Below are 15197 nucleotides of genomic sequence, written 5' to 3' on the forward strand. Positions count from 1 at the left end.
AGCTGGACTGGGTGAAGCTCTCCCCACAAACATATGATCTAATCCACCATCACGTGCTGCGCGATAATCATAGTTACTGGGCATCTCGACGGGCTTCCCCTCGGTCACAATCATCATTGCACGATATACCTGTTCGGCCTTCTTTTTTTTCTCCTTTGGCTGGCCCTTTCTAGGGCCTGTTTATTGCTGCTTGTGTTTGGACTGTGAGACTGGTCTCTCTGTTTTTGAAACCCTCCGATCGCCCAGGTAATCCGGTACAGCGTACATCCACACGGTACCCGCCCAAACTAACCCACCAGGATGGTATGTTTCCACAGCACCCGGTCTCTTCCTGATCGCTTCACTCGGAGTCCCACGGCCTCGCTAATCAAATCCAACCAACCCAATACAGTCAAGGGATTCCAGGACTCCAAGAGACTCGGGGAACCACGACTATCCCCCTGCCTCCTCTCGTCGCCCCGCTCCTGCTGCCCGTCCTAGCGAAGTGCCGCTGAGTGAACGGTATCCACGAACCCATGACCTGATCGACACGCTGAATGCTCAGAACCACGCCCTCGCCTCTGGTCCAGATTGGTCGGCTGTTCAATCACTCCTTCAAGATTTTGAAGTAGTGCAACAAGTGCAGCATAATACTGAAATTCTAAACCGGTTGATTGAAACTACAAATTCAGAACGCAGTGACGAGTCCCCGCGCGATAGCCAACGTTCCACTCCCAGGCCACCTGGTGATCGGTTGAGCTACTTACGAAACCTCCTTCAGTCTGGAAGCAATCGCTCAAATGCCGACGATACCTCCCGTGCTTTGGAAACTCTGAACCGAGAAATCGAGCAGCATCACCTTGACTCCGTTTGGGATAACACTACCTATTCACCTCCAAATCGTGTACCGTCGCCTCCTAGATTACCAGTAAACTGGCGCTCGACTCTTTCCCGCGATATCCCAACTGCTGAGCAGACTCCTGCACTCCACGAACCCTTTCGTGTCCCCTCGCCTCCAAGAGCATCCGCACGCTGGCTGAGACCACCAGTCTCGAGGAACCTCTGGGATAGCTTACATGCAGAGCTGGGCTCTTCACCTCACCACAACGCTGACGAGCAAACATCCGATCCAGCTCGAGAGCGTACCAACTCAGATCGGGCTCGAATGAACGAGGGATTTCAAATACCTCATATTCCACCCCCACCAAGATACCGACCATCACCACGTAACACCAGTATCGCGCGGTTACGAGAGCGCAGACTTACAAGGTCAGAGACATCTTCTAGCCTTAGGCCCGCTCGAACTGGCAACCCCCAAGAAATGCCAAGCCCGAACACGACTGGTGACAGAACACTTCGCCGTCGTTCGTTTCGCCCGGACCTGCGAGGGACCAGCGCTCTCAACGAACCTATTCCCACTCCATCCCTGATGCCACAACCAGCTTCGGCAGCGCAAATGAGCCGTGATGGCCGTGGGCGGTTGAAGCGGCGGAAGCTTGAGTCTGATGACCATCGAGAAGGTATTCGGGGATTTAACTACGGTCAATACGGCCAAGTTGTCCCTGGTGCTTTGAAAATGGAGATTGCTAGTTGTGACGGAGGCATCTATGACCCTGAAGGGGATAGCTCGTTTCCGGAGAATGTTTTACGGAATGACCAATCGGTCTACTGCACGAAGTCGGACCGCTGCAATTTGGTTTTGAGACACCGAGGCGAGGCGCCGTTCTGCCTGAAGAAGATCGTTATCAAAGCTCCTCGCTCGGGGTTTGATTCCCCGTATGATTCCTCTCCCTTCGCCTTCAAGCTAGGTATTACTTCGCTAACAACACTGTTTAGAATCCAAGAAGGCATGATATTCGTGTCCATGACGTCGGATGAACTGCTTGCACGCACCGCGCAGTATCAAATACAGTATTCTAATTCCAGTGCACACCGCCGCCGTCGGAACCGCCGACTTGGCCTACAGCCGTCTCAAGAATACTTGACAGGTTTTCGGTCACCGCTTCAGTCCTTGGAACGGACTGTTCTCATGGGTCCTGACTCACATTCAGCATCGGATAACGAGGCTGCCGAACAGAATTCAAATGGCCCAGAGACTGAAATTCGTGTCACCACTGACTACGATGATAACTCAGAGGACAGTATTTTTGTCGAACATGAGCAAGATGATGTCCCCTCCGTTACTGAGTTGGAACGAATTCAAGTCGAAGAGGACCTGCTCTGCTCTGACAGCGAAGAGTGTATGAGTGAAGATGAGGACAATGAAGATAGCACCACGACCACATTCAGTCGACGGCGCTTGGAGACGCAGAGACAACCTATCTCTTTACGCCGCGTCTCCTCTGGTATACGGCCAACCTACCACCAAACTCCCAGCCTGCTCAACCCCAACGCTCCTCCATCTGCTGGAACCCCTCAGAACGGCTCCACATCTACATCGGAGGTTTTGAAACCACATGCACGTTTCTTTATCGAGCGAGAGAAGAGTATGGTCAGCATTAAGTTTGATCCCCCTCCGTAAGTTTGGCGTCAATATCTCTTTGTCCCCCTGGTTTGCTGATCATCCTCTAGTTCCGGACGTTTCATTCTTGTCAAGCTATGGAGTCCCCGAAGTGATGGTAATATCGATATTCAGAGCATTATCGCGCATGGATATGCGGGTCCGAGATTTTTCCCAAGCGGCGGATTCCGGTGAAGCACGATACTGATACCCAATCGGTCGCTGTTATTCTTTTGGTTACGACGACATGACAATGGAATGACTATACGACATTGAGTTTGGATTTATACGGAGTTGCCGTTTTGAGTAGATAGGTGGCCTTTGGTCTTTGTAGAGGATAATACAGTAGGTACTTCCCCGGACTGTACCCTTATAACCGGCCACTTGTATCATCACACAAAAGCTGCTTCCCATGATAGATGATAGATGTAGCCACGTTGGACAAGTTGAGAATTCTCTATCAACAAATCTACATTCCTCCTGAACTAAATATTCAGACAAACGGGAGGACTAGATGACTATCATACTCGCCTCCCACATGAACCCAATGACGTCCCTTATTGTTGATATGCTCGGTCGTCCCAAACTTTGAGATTCCTTGATAGTGCCCACTCACTTGCAGCTGAAGACTTTCACCCTCTTCAAATTCAATTCCCATACACCAGATACCAATTTCTAACCTCACCACCGTGCCAGGATCAATCTTCTCCTCTGTTTCATGCGTATAATATGGCCAGTTAGGATGCATTGACCGAGATGGGTCGATAGCCCGATTTGAGGCACGCATAATTCCCGTCGGACCTTGATATAAGATGACTTCCGTTTGAAGATCTTCTGGGATGTCCGCAATCTTGGAAATTGGTAAATTAGTCCAGGGAATGTTCAAGCTGAGAAGTTGGTCCCCTGATGTTGACAATTTGCTTAGAACAACAAATATGTCCATGTCGTTGAACTCGTCGTTCCGCATCCATAGAACTGCCTTGGGCATCCCGATTAGCCGAGTCCTTTCACTAAAGGTGAGCGTGAATTTGGCCATATCATTGACGTCTTCCGAGTTGTACGACAAAGTACCAACTGCTGGGGCTGGTTGGTCTAGACTTAACCCCCCATCTGTCGTTAAGAAGGCGTTGCGGTATACCGTGCGCGGCAGTGGGAAGTCTTCCTCGACCACGTTCGCTAATGGCTCCTTCTCTCCATATTTCAGCACTGCTAATCGAACGCGTGGAGTTGATTCCCAGTCATTGTCGATACCTTTCAAGTATCGGTCAAAGAAGGAGAGAAGCTCGACCTGTCCTTCCCGGTTTCCCCATAGGTCATACCATTCTTGATGTGGATGAAAGCGAAGCCACTTCTCCGGCGAATTAACTTCGAGCCACCCTCTGATAGCACCCATCCCATGCATCGTATTGGTATATGTGCCCGTGATGTATGTGGGTATATCGATTTTTGTCATGTCGGGGCGCTTATCATTCCACCAGTTGTTCGCAAGAGGATGTTGTTTGAACATCCGCCGAAAGCTCTCCATCCCATTTCTGCCGCGAAGCATATATTTTACGATGAGATGATCGAACAGGTCTCCTCCATAGATACCACCGCGGGCAAACTGCTCCCGATACAAGTCGCCGCAGCCTTCCCAGGGGGCGATCGCTTTGAGGGAAGGTGGCTGCAAAGCGGCCACAAACCACTGGATAATTGCCAGATGGGAGTTTCCTGCCATACCAACGTTTCCATTACACCAAGACTGCTTCGCAAGCCATTCAATCACATCGAACCCATCTTCTGCCTCTTGAGTTCCCATGATTGCCATCTTTCCTTCTGAGTCAAATGCTCCACGTGAATCAATATTCACCATAGCATACCCACGATCCACATATTCCACAGGGTCGGGCGCTTCAAATTTCTCCAATCCACTGAGAGTGCCATCTGGGATACCAAGATTCCAAGGAGTCATCAATTTGAGTGAATCTATGCCATTGAACTTCTTCCCAAAGGGACTCCAGCAGAGAATGGCAGGTGTAGATCGCTCGCGAGCTGCGGGAGGCCGGTAGATATCGGCATAGAGACGGCATCCATCTCTCACCACAATCGCGACATCATGCTCGACAAGGATATCACATGGAAAAAGTCGTCTTCCCGGAGCCGTGACGCCTCCACTTGGCAGAATTTCAGAACGTGGGTTGAACCCATCATATCCTCCATGCCCGATCTCAGGTGCCTTGAGCTCATCACTGGGGACCTCGATGTTGAATTTGACAGACATTTTTGCATTGAATGGTCTTCAATAAGAAAGAATCTAAATGCGTTGCTCATATAAATTCTATATAAACTATGAATTGAGCCAGTGACCCTTATGTGACTCGCCCACCTTCCGTTCCGGCTCGGTTCGGTTCGGGACTGTGGGCAGCAGGTAGCTTCCCCGGACTCCAGATTTTAGGTGGAGAAGATTCATACCCCACTATACACGGGGTAAAAGGAAGCGAACAAATGACAAGCAACTGAAAAAGATAGTGTTGAGCTCGTCGACTGCGCTATAAAAGCTTTGACAGCGACCATGTTGCGGGCGCTATGTGGCATAACGCCGTATGGTTGCTCGAACTTGCAACTTCTTCTTGACGACATTTTCAATCATGGATAAAGCAGAAATATCTCACGTGGAGATTGCAACCAAAAGCAAGAGTCAGGGGCATGTCGAACTCTTGCGGGGAGCCGATGTCGTTCTTATACCGACCCCATCTCCTGACCCCAGAGGTATCTCATTCGAATTGCTTATAAACTACACATAGGATGCTCATAGCTACCAGACCCATTGAAACTACCACCATGGCGCAAGTGGATATTATTGAGTATAGTATCGGCCTACAGCTGCACAGCCGTCGTACTTGCTTCGGGAATGGGTGCCATCTTCACTTCGGTGGAGGCATCCTACCCGGGGCAAGAGGCTAGAGCAAACGACCTCCTGACATACCCAACACTATTTATGGGGGTTGGAAATCTTATAGCTATGCCCTGGGCATATACTGCTGGTCGCAGACCTGTTTTTCTTTTCTCCATGGCGCTCTTGATTGCTGCTGGAATTTGGTGTCAATGCTCAACCAGTTTGAGCAGCCATATTGCGGGCCGGGACATCATGTCGCTCGCCGCAGGCCAGAGTGAAGCATTGAGCCCCATGATTGTCCAGGAGATTTTTTTTCTTCATGAACGTGGTCGGAAAATTGCCTGGTTCATTTTCATTCAGAATATTGCATCGGGAGTTTTTTTCGTCGTCTCCACTTATATGGTCAATGCATGGGGCTGGAGATGGTGGTACGGCTTTTTCAATATTATGAACGCCGTAATACTCGTGTTTGCCGTTGTCTTCGTATCGGAGTCTTATTTTGAGCGACCCGAGAAGGCCATGCGCGGTGAGGATTTGTTGAGTACGAAGGATGTTGATGTCCAGAACCCAGAGTGTGGCGCCGAAGAATATGAGCCTCGCCGCTGGCGGGATGACCTCAAACCTGTGGTTGTCAAACCTCGTCTTTCAGATATTCCGACTTTTTACAAGCATGTCCTACAAGGCGTGTTTGTTCCCACGACATTCTGGCTTCTATTGCTAAATGGTGCTCATCTCGGCGTTTATGTCTTTCAGTCTGCTACTTTCTCTACTATTCTAATGTCCCCACCATACAGCTTTTCATTCGTATCCCTAGGATACGTTCAGGCTGGACAGCTTGTTTGTTGTCTAGTGTTCCTACCCCTTCTTGGCTATGGAAGTGATTTTGTGATTCGATACTTTACTCAGCGGAACTCTGGTCTCTACAAGCCCGAATATCGTCTGCCGGTCATTTTGATCCCCGCAATCGTTGGCATCATTTGCGGTATCATCTATGGCGAAGCTGCTGCGCACCCGGAAAAGTGGAGTGTCTCAGCAATTATCATTGGTTACAACGCCAGTTACTTCGCCTTTTTGGGTGCAAATATAGTGGGAATTACGTACGCCGTGGACAGTTTCCCGCTCCGTGCAGCACCGTTCTTGGTGGTCATTTGTGCCGGAAGAGGCTTTATCTCGTTTGGATTGAGTTATGCGACCCTTCCAGCAGTTCACAGTATTGGATATGATGGAACGATGATCGTAGAGGTCATTATTTGTGGTGTTTTGGCTCTTGTGTCTATTCCGATGTTTTTCCTTGGCCCTCGGATGAGAAAATTGGCACAAAAGTGGTTCAGTGTGGAAGATAAGGAGTAGTTCTGAGACATCCAATTTCAGTTGAATACCGGAGGACATTATTCTCGAGCCTGAATGAATCCTGTTGTTTCAACTGTTATCGACACCCCTTGGCCCATTAAAATAGTTTCGTTGACCAAAAATTCCTGCATTATCTCATGACTAGGCAATTGAATTGTACTATCCGCTATACAGGGACATTTCCTTCTTTTATTATGCCTTCCATGATTTCGAGTCCCGTCACGACAAGCCGCCCAGACAGAAATGTTAATTGAAAATATTGAATGATAGTGTCAAAGAATGTAGGCCTCACAAAAAAAAGCCTGCCTACACTAGCATGCGGGGTGGCGGCAGGCTGTGTGTGAATCAACAGGGAAATGAAAATAGGAAGCTCATTAGTAGTCACCATCATTGTCAAAGCTTTGAATACTACTACAGCGTTGAAAATTCATCGCCAATCAGTAGCAGCATATGATGGTATTGTGATGTGACATGACAGCCTAAAGACCCGAGGCCAAGATGTCCTTCCAACCAAGCCCTCTGAGCCGGACCGGATGAAACCAGCCGAACCGAACCGGGACTCCGAACCGGAGAGAGCCCCAATTGGAACTTCAAGGGTATGAACTGGGTGATACTGTGCTTATACGATATAAAAAAAAGGCAAAAGCTGCAGAATTGATGGTCAAAGAACAACAAGATTGAAGGATACCAACAAACAGGCAAGATGAGCTCAGCAGCGGACACAACCACCACAGGGCATACTGTTCGTCAAGGAAGACTATTTTCCGAAGGACCTGATGCAAAATATGGCGACTTTCGCGATGAATTATTGCAGAATGGATTTGCTGTCGTTAAAGGCGCCGTTCCCCGCGATCGGGCCTTGAAGTATGCAGACGAGATCTATCAATGGCTTGAAGAATTGTGAGCCTTAACCCTCCCTACCTCTCTACATATGACTCCAGAGTATTGCTGATTTAATATCTCAACAGCAATCTTGGATTCAAGAGAGATGATCCGTCAACAATCCATAAAGATCATCTGCCTGACATCAATGAAAAGGGAATGTGCCTCGGATATGCGGTCTCGCACGAATCTTTCACCTGGGGGGTTCGCCAGGAGCCTGAAGTAATTCGTGCCTTTGAGAGGGTCTACGGTACTGAAGATCTCATTGTTTCATTTGATTCAATTGGCATCGGCTTTCCCAACCGTACAGATATCAAACCGAACAAGCCTTGGCCTCATCAGGACCAAGACCCGGAAAAGCCAGGCTTCCGGTGCTTGCAGGGCTTGGTCAATCTGCTCCCAAATGGCCCTAAAGATGGAGGCCTGATCGTGTGCAAGGGAGCTCACCGTCTGAGCGAAGAATTTCACGAAGCGTTCAAGAACGAAGAGGACAAGATTTGGTCTTGGTGAGCATACTGCATGGTCAAATTACGAGAACCTCCATAAAATGTCTAACGCTCAAAATTTGTTGTCCAGGACGAAGGAATGGTACGGCTTTACAGAAGCTGGCTTGAAATGGCTGGAGGCTAAGGGATGCGAATGGATTAAGATCGAGGCCGAGCCCGGTGATTTGCTGCTCTGTAAGATGAGGCCCAGGTTTCGGCCCACGGCATTCGCTCACAGTTTCATAGGGGATTCCCGTACACCTCATTACAATGTTTCCTCTGAGACTTCTCAGCCACGGTTCTGCGTATATACTTGCTTTATGCCTGTGGCAGATGCAAACCAGGAGCAGCTTCTCATCAAGAAGAAGGCGTTTGAAGAAACAAAGATGACAACTCATTGGCCAAATGCAATGCATGTTGTGGATTTGCCTGTTTTTAGAAACGGGGAACCGGATCCATACAACCGCTCGCAGCCACGAGAACCAGTCAAACTCTCAGAAAGGGCTTTCAGACTGACAGGCATTCCTTACCTTGAGCAGATGGCTGAATTGTGATTTCATTGTTCCATAGTATATGAGTATTAGGAAGACAACCATAAACTTGATTACACATGTTCTCGCTTCAGACGATTCAAAGTTACTCGCTATGCTGAAATAAGTGGCTTAGATCATTCCAATCCCACCCAGCCCAGTCCAGAACTGATGGACCCCAGGGTGGAGCAAGGGACATTGTAGAATGGGACTCTTCCGTCATAGATTCATTGAGCATTGCGTTCGGAGAATATAGGCTCAGCTGTCCAGAATCATGTGATAGCGGTCTCTCGAGGAGATTTCCGATATAAAGTTCCAAGTCAAGCAAAATATCAACAATGTTCACCACCGTCCCATGCCTCTGGTACTGCTGTTTTGTTATTTCTATACCAGCTTTCATGAGCTTTCGAAAAGATTTATCTATCAGCCTGGCTCTTTATTTCTTGAATCAGTTGAACTCACCTCAAAATCAGACCGTACAAGTAGAGAACTTGGTTCACGTAAAATCGAGACTAAAAGAGCATATACTGCAGAAATCGGTGACGCCATTGTGGTCAGATAATCAGGCACGCCGGAGTCAACTAGCGGGACAAAGAGTTTGATCATATTTCGAGCAGCTTCGACCACCATTGTAGGTCCGCTTAGAAGGCGCGTATGGCTAGACTCTTCTGAAGCATACTTAGTGACCTTTTCACGTAATTCCTTCGAATCAACCAGCAGTGTCGATCGATTGACAAGAATTATTCTATTAGTATAAGTTAGCAGCCTATTTTCCCTCTGCAGATGGCGGTACGACAAGGATATTATGAATAGCGCGGCTAACCCAAGATTGTAATAATAGGAAAGAAAAGCATGAAAGGTGAAACCTCCGAATTGGGGGGTGGATGATGATCCTGATCTTTAGAAGGCAAATACTGTTAGCTGTTTCCTTGTGAAGTCATCTATGAATGACTCGTGGGGCACCAACGTACCGGTATTCAAAAGGAAGGCTTTGGTGCCATTCCGCTAACAAATCATGCAATTCTTCCCCAGTTCTAATTTTCTCTTCAATAGCTTGGTCTACCGACTGGGGCAATAGTTCTTCCCGTCTCCATGCTTTAGCAGATCGTTCCTGCATCTCATGGAGCATGTTGGCCAAGCTGATTGACGCTTGCCAAAACCGACATTCTGATGTATCCAATATGTCGATCTGAACAGATGATGTGAGGATTCCAGAAAGATTACGATCCCATACCAGGGATGGGCGGCCAAGTTCAAATGCCAATGTCTTTTCGAAGACATAGATAGACCACCATATGCGGGAATGAAGGCTTTGAGAAGCCCCAGGGCCCTGTAATGGAGACCTTGACTCATTCAGCCCCAACGACTGGGCCATTGATACGCTCATGGTCAGGATATCCCAGGCCCAGGCGATTCTATCGCAACTCCTAAGGACCACAGCAAAAAGAAAGACGACCTGCACTGATGTGATGCACCGAGCAGCAACAACGTGCCCAAGTAAGGAATTGCAATAGGCCAGGTAGGATGAAATCAATGCATGTGAACTTTCCGACGTGTGTTCATTCATTAGCCCTGCGGTGACTATCAAGTAAACCAACGCTGTCTGGGGAGCATTGGCGATCTGACTGAAAGGCGTAATTGCAGAATGAGAGAGATCTACCTCAGACAAGAGACACCTGGTGCATTCGCTCAAAAACGGGAAGGCCTGACCGAAGGTGCTGGTGAAGCTCCCCATGCACTCCTCCACCTTCTTGTACGGAGGTAGGGCTGGTGCTGTTTCGGGAATTGCGGATGCGAAGTGAGGATTGGCCACGGGGGTAACAGCATGAATATGTGGTCTCTCTAGGCGAAAGAAAGCCATATTCAACCATTCAGTCATCAAGTCGACTGTACTAGTTCCGACAAATCGAGGCATTAAAGGAAGCCGACCAGTTCTCCAGCCTTCTCGCCTCCAGCATTGACTCCATAATCGCGGACGGTCCTGAGTCACAGAAGCTGCAGCAATCGATATATGTGATTCCGGAGTCCTAGGTATTGTCGATTGAGAAGGTGATGTTGCTACCGCGCGTCGCCTGTGTGCCACAACTGCCCCATCGCGTCTTTTATCGGTGGTGACACATTCGATCCCGGCGAGACGGCAGTTCCGACATGGCTGTTCCTCATCACAGCGCGTCTTCTTAAAACGACAATAGTTGCATGCAAAAGAAAGCCGCATGCGCTTTCGATAGTGGTGAGTCCTGGTGCTCATCATCAAAACGCTTTGAAGGATGAGAAGCGTAACAGTGCCCCAAGAAGTGTCATTCAAGTTCCCGGTCCCCCACTTGCCGATAGTCCGGGACTGTGGGGCGGCGGGGAACGAAGTATACAAACGCCTCAAGGTCAGGATAATTCTCTGCCAAGATCTCATATATATATTAAAGGTGTTGGGATACTGATGGTTATTGATCATATGTTATGGAAAGGTTCATTCTCACTTCTCTAGCTCTCACTGATTTCCAACCTGTCATTGATGCAACACGTCTAGTGAGACCAATGGTGAGATTGACCACGGATAGATACATAGAGCTTCCAGTACTTCTGCGAGAGGATACAAAGATGTATATAAGAATGTAGAGGAAGAGTTGTTGGTGGATGAATGGTTCAGTGTTTTTTTTGGTTATCTAAAGGCTTGCAACAAACTACATGTAAGCAGGGCAACTCGCGAACGCGCCTAGGAAAGGCTGGCATGCAGAGTCTTGTCCATCTTGTCGAGCCAGAACGCATTTTAAATTATGTCTTCAAAATTAAATTTCAACTCGAAATTCTTGCGAAAGCTTTATTTACCCAATGTGTGTTTTGTAGACCCTTGCAGAACAAAGATAGATATCCGTTCACTTCCAGGAAAGCCGGAATGAAGATGGATTCTCTCTTCGATTGTATCACAAAGGCCTAAAGAGGTTCTTTCTTACTTATTGTCTTGGGAAGCTGTGTCGGCTTCACATACTTTCAGTTTCCATATTTCCTCACAAAGATCGGTTGCACTTCCTCCTACTCTCTACATATTTCCATCGACAATGAGCACCCAACTTCTGCCTCGCCTCATTTACACAGACTCAGATGAAGAGCTCCTGCGTCCAATCTCGACTGCAGAAGTGAACAATCTGATCGATCAATTAGAAGGCCAAGAGCTTCAAAATATCTCCAAAGAGTCCCGATTCGAAGTGCCGGTCCGCAGTTCCGCGGAGGTGAGTCGGCAAGAAGATAATGAACGATCCGATGATCAATCAACAAGCTTGACTGACATGGCTTATAGCATGGACCTGTGACACTGGCTCCCATTCCTGTCCTACAGACTTCTCTAGATCAAACTCAAACCTCGACCCTCGTTCGACCCATGTCTGTGTGTATGCTGAAAAAGCCATCGGAAACCGCACCAACTGATACTCCCGTAGCCACGCCAGCAGCACCATCAACGCTCTCCGAGAAGGCCGAAACCCCACGGCAGAACAAGAAATGGACCCCTGCTAAACAAGCCCGAAAGAATGTCACTTTCAATATGGAGCACGCCTCATTTACCGACAAGCCCCGAAGTAAACGTCCTCGCGCCACTCTCACTACTCCAGCCAAAAAGCCCCGATCCAAACCAATTTCCTTGCCAGCAACATGGGCGGACGCCGCCTCAGAGGATCTGCTGTTGATTCAGCTGCAGGATGAGCTTGGCGACAAGGACGATGCGTGGGGTCAGATCGCAAGCGAATGGAATCGGATTACGGACAGGTCGTATGCGAAAAAGTCATTGATGGCCCGATGGAAGCGAATCACGGATTCGCTTGGCTCGCCTCCGCCGGAGGTGAAGGAGATGATGGGTCTGGAGGGTAGTATTCCTTCGAGTTCAGTAGGAAGTGGTTGCACTACTCATTATTAATGTGTTGTCTTTTTTTCAGGGCTTTCGGGAAGTGATGACACTGTGTGAGTGGTGAGAGAAATAACAAGCTGTCTCTGCGTATCCTCTCTTCAATTTCCTTTCCTGCGATGCGACCGATGCGGATGATGGCTGGAAAGACTTTGCGGGATCGGCTGGAGACTTCTGATCTTTCATCATATTCTTTCAAACGCGAATGCAGTTTCAATGTTGAGAAGTCTGCCGATCGACTGATAAATTTTGATTTCAGCAACCATGGACTATGTGCGGCGATGAGTGATTGGCGATGGCTCTATTTTGATTACTGTGATTGTTTCATATCCCATCGAAGCATCCGTTAGAAAATCCGTTTCCTTCATCAAAGGTTGGCATATGGCCACTTTACTATTTTGCTTCCAAAAATAAGTCGGATCCAATCAAAAGGGATCGAGAACATCGTGTTGGCTGTACAGTACGTAATCTGTGTTGGCACCGTTCTTGAAAACATGCACTGCACATCACGACCCACATACTTGGTTTACGAAACCAACTAGAAATACAATTTTGAGGAAAAAATTTGTTGAGCTATATTATAAACAATATCTTTTTGAAGCATTGACAATTGATTTAATAGTGATACTTTTTAAAGAGTCTTCTAGTAATATAGGGTATTGTCGAGCGTAGCCCTCTTCCCTCGGGATCTATTACTTATAGAATACAGACCATCAATAATGATAGGATCGAAACCATTGAAGTTCACTGCGAGGATCGTATAATCAAGACTACCATTTGATACGGTATCGCTCCATCTGATTAACTGGTTCATGCAGTTATTTGAACTTTGCTCAACATATTAGGGGCTATACATTATAGCAAGTATAACAAGCATTCCACCGCTACAAGTGCGGGCATTGTTTTTCCGCGCCGCTTCCCTTTTGGATCCTAGTGTCATTAGTGACTATAGTATATAGTTTCATAGTCACAGATATATAGTAAATTAGATAAAAGAGGGGGTCATGACGCTATAATCCATTATTTTCCATCTCCTCTCTCCCGCTAACCTCCCTCGGGTAGCTGATATGAGTTATTTTTTGAGGTGGATCATTTGTGACCTTCACTATATGTATAAGAAATTGTAATAGCTATCGAAATTATTGCTTATTGTTTCTATTGGAAGATGTATCCTCAATAAAAATAGAATTTCCAAAAACCTATGCTATGGTGATCTTCAAGTGTCGCTACATACCAAAGATCAAATTTATTTAAACCCTAGGATCCTTCCCCTCTCCAGAATTTCTCATCAGATCCTATCTTCCATCTTATAATTCTCATTCAGAGCCCCATTTTGTTCACCGCTCAATTCCAATATGTCTGCCCAGGGTAATCCGTCTTTTTCTAGCGGCCGGCGTTCCAAGAGCCCAAGGCGTCCCTCTTGCTCTCAGAGTTCCCCGCTCCAAGGGCACCCTGGTTATTCTACATCTTTGGAGCTTAATGACTTTAGAGAATCGAGCATTGAGGAGGAGATTTCGCGACTCACAGATATAATAGAAAGCTCGGTTACATTTCCAGCTCAGAAACTTGATGCAAAGGGTCAACGTCAAGCCCTAAGGGAGGGTAAAGATAGCTATAAACAATATATGGCTAACAAAAAGGTGGCGGAGAGGCGAAGAGCCAAGGGTCTGCAAGTGTGATGTGGTTGCGGCTCACTTCCAGCGTTGTGATAAGAGCGTGATCTCGCACTTATCGCACTGGGTCTAAATGGTGGCTAAAATTGTTCGACTTTCGTCCCATGTCTCTTGAGCGCCATTCTGGCCCAGAAGTCTTATTTGCATTTTGATGATTGAATATAGCGCCAAACTCGTTGCACTATTTGGCTATCTCCATTGTCTTGTATCTATGTACCCTGCCTTTATAGATATTTCACGCAAGTTTGTTCGTTCCAAATTAAAGATCTCGAGTCGAAAAAAATACCATCAGACTATAGTGGCTTAGTTAGCGCCGCAAAATGTAGTAGAAAATGGGGAGGGGAGGAGAGGGAGGTAAAAGCAGGACGACAATCATATAACCGGGCCATTTCTGATAAAAATATGTCCTGTATCTTTAGAATTAGCATGCAATAAACTAACTGTCAAATTTTAGCTTGTTATCCGTTAATAGGAGTGGTGTAAGCACGGCCCACTGCTGTCACGACGATGGTATTAGGTTAACATGACTATTCAACCGATCACCAACCGCTCAATTCAATAGCGACATACACAATATAAACTTCGTTTCACTCTTATCGTGGTATTACTGCTAAATTCAATCATTCAGGGGATAGATTTCCTTTCAGGGAAGATGCGCTGAAGATGAGAGAAGGCATGCAGCATATAGGTCTATGGCCATCCGGGGACGTTTGAGAGTGTGCAGAAGAGGGAGAAGAAGCGGCCTTGAGAACTCGGGGTCGACAAGGTCTCAAACATCGCCGTACGTAAGGGCTCATGCTCGACGGTGCAAGCCCGGCGCTGGAAATGTAGTCTTTAGATAGTGGAACGTGTGAATCGTGTCAATACAAAGGTGCATCGGAAGATGCAGCTGATATGGCTCATCTAGCAAAATACAGGGAAACCCCAAAGAACGGGGATTAAAAAAAAGCATGATAACCGTGGTAACGCCGGATTTTACCGCAAAGAGAAACGAAACTCCGCATATACCCGTCGTAAAAGTCATATCAGAA

General features: G+C 47.3%; 6 protein-coding genes across 6 annotated transcripts; 4 read left to right on the forward strand and 2 right to left on the reverse strand.

Annotated features, from left to right (window-relative positions):
• Window positions 1-300: 300 nt before the first annotated feature.
• On the forward strand, window positions 301-2674 carry N7462_002833 (uncharacterized protein; the record flags this gene model as incomplete). Its single annotated transcript, XM_057074559.1, has 3 exons — window positions 301-303; window positions 392-2496; window positions 2551-2674. The coding sequence occupies 3 exons, from the start codon at window positions 301-303 to the stop codon at window positions 2672-2674; spliced, it is 2232 nt and encodes a 743-aa protein (XP_056938200.1).
• Window positions 2675-2972: 298 nt separating this feature from the next.
• N7462_002834 (CocE/NonD family hydrolase) lies at window positions 2973-4739 on the reverse strand (the record flags this gene model as incomplete). The annotated part of the gene is made up of 1 exon (XM_057074560.1): window positions 2973-4739. One exon carries the CDS (start codon window positions 4737-4739, stop codon window positions 2973-2975), a length of 1767 nt encoding a protein of 588 aa, XP_056938201.1.
• A 367-nt stretch (window positions 4740-5106) lies between these two features.
• On the forward strand, window positions 5107-6704 carry N7462_002835 (uncharacterized protein; the record flags this gene model as incomplete). Its single annotated transcript, XM_057074561.1, has 2 exons — window positions 5107-5227; window positions 5281-6704. 2 exons carry the CDS (start codon window positions 5107-5109, stop codon window positions 6702-6704), a joined length of 1545 nt encoding a protein of 514 aa, XP_056938202.1.
• Window positions 6705-7407: 703 nt separating this feature from the next.
• Window positions 7408-8625, forward strand: N7462_002836 (uncharacterized protein; the record flags this gene model as incomplete). The annotated part of the gene is made up of 4 exons (XM_057074562.1): window positions 7408-7604; window positions 7673-8092; window positions 8163-8266; window positions 8318-8625. 4 exons carry the CDS (start codon window positions 7408-7410, stop codon window positions 8623-8625), a joined length of 1029 nt encoding a protein of 342 aa, XP_056938203.1.
• An 82-nt stretch (window positions 8626-8707) lies between these two features.
• N7462_002837 (uncharacterized protein) lies at window positions 8708-10849 on the reverse strand (the record flags this gene model as incomplete). The annotated part of the gene is made up of 3 exons (XM_057074563.1): window positions 8708-9004; window positions 9064-9499; window positions 9573-10849. The coding sequence occupies 3 exons, from the start codon at window positions 10847-10849 to the stop codon at window positions 8708-8710; spliced, it is 2010 nt and encodes a 669-aa protein (XP_056938204.1).
• Window positions 10850-11654: 805 nt separating this feature from the next.
• On the forward strand, window positions 11655-12505 carry N7462_002838 (uncharacterized protein; the record flags this gene model as incomplete). The annotated part of the gene is made up of 2 exons (XM_057074564.1): window positions 11655-11825; window positions 11933-12505. The coding sequence occupies 2 exons, from the start codon at window positions 11655-11657 to the stop codon at window positions 12503-12505; spliced, it is 744 nt and encodes a 247-aa protein (XP_056938205.1).
• Between the last annotated feature and the right edge of the window lie 2692 nt (window positions 12506-15197).

Source organism: Penicillium macrosclerotiorum (genome assembly GCF_028827735.1).
Source record: "Penicillium macrosclerotiorum strain IBT 26536 chromosome Unknown utg000002l_segment0_segment0, whole genome shotgun sequence".
Taxonomy (NCBI): Eukaryota; Fungi; Ascomycota; class Eurotiomycetes; order Eurotiales; family Aspergillaceae; genus Penicillium; species Penicillium macrosclerotiorum.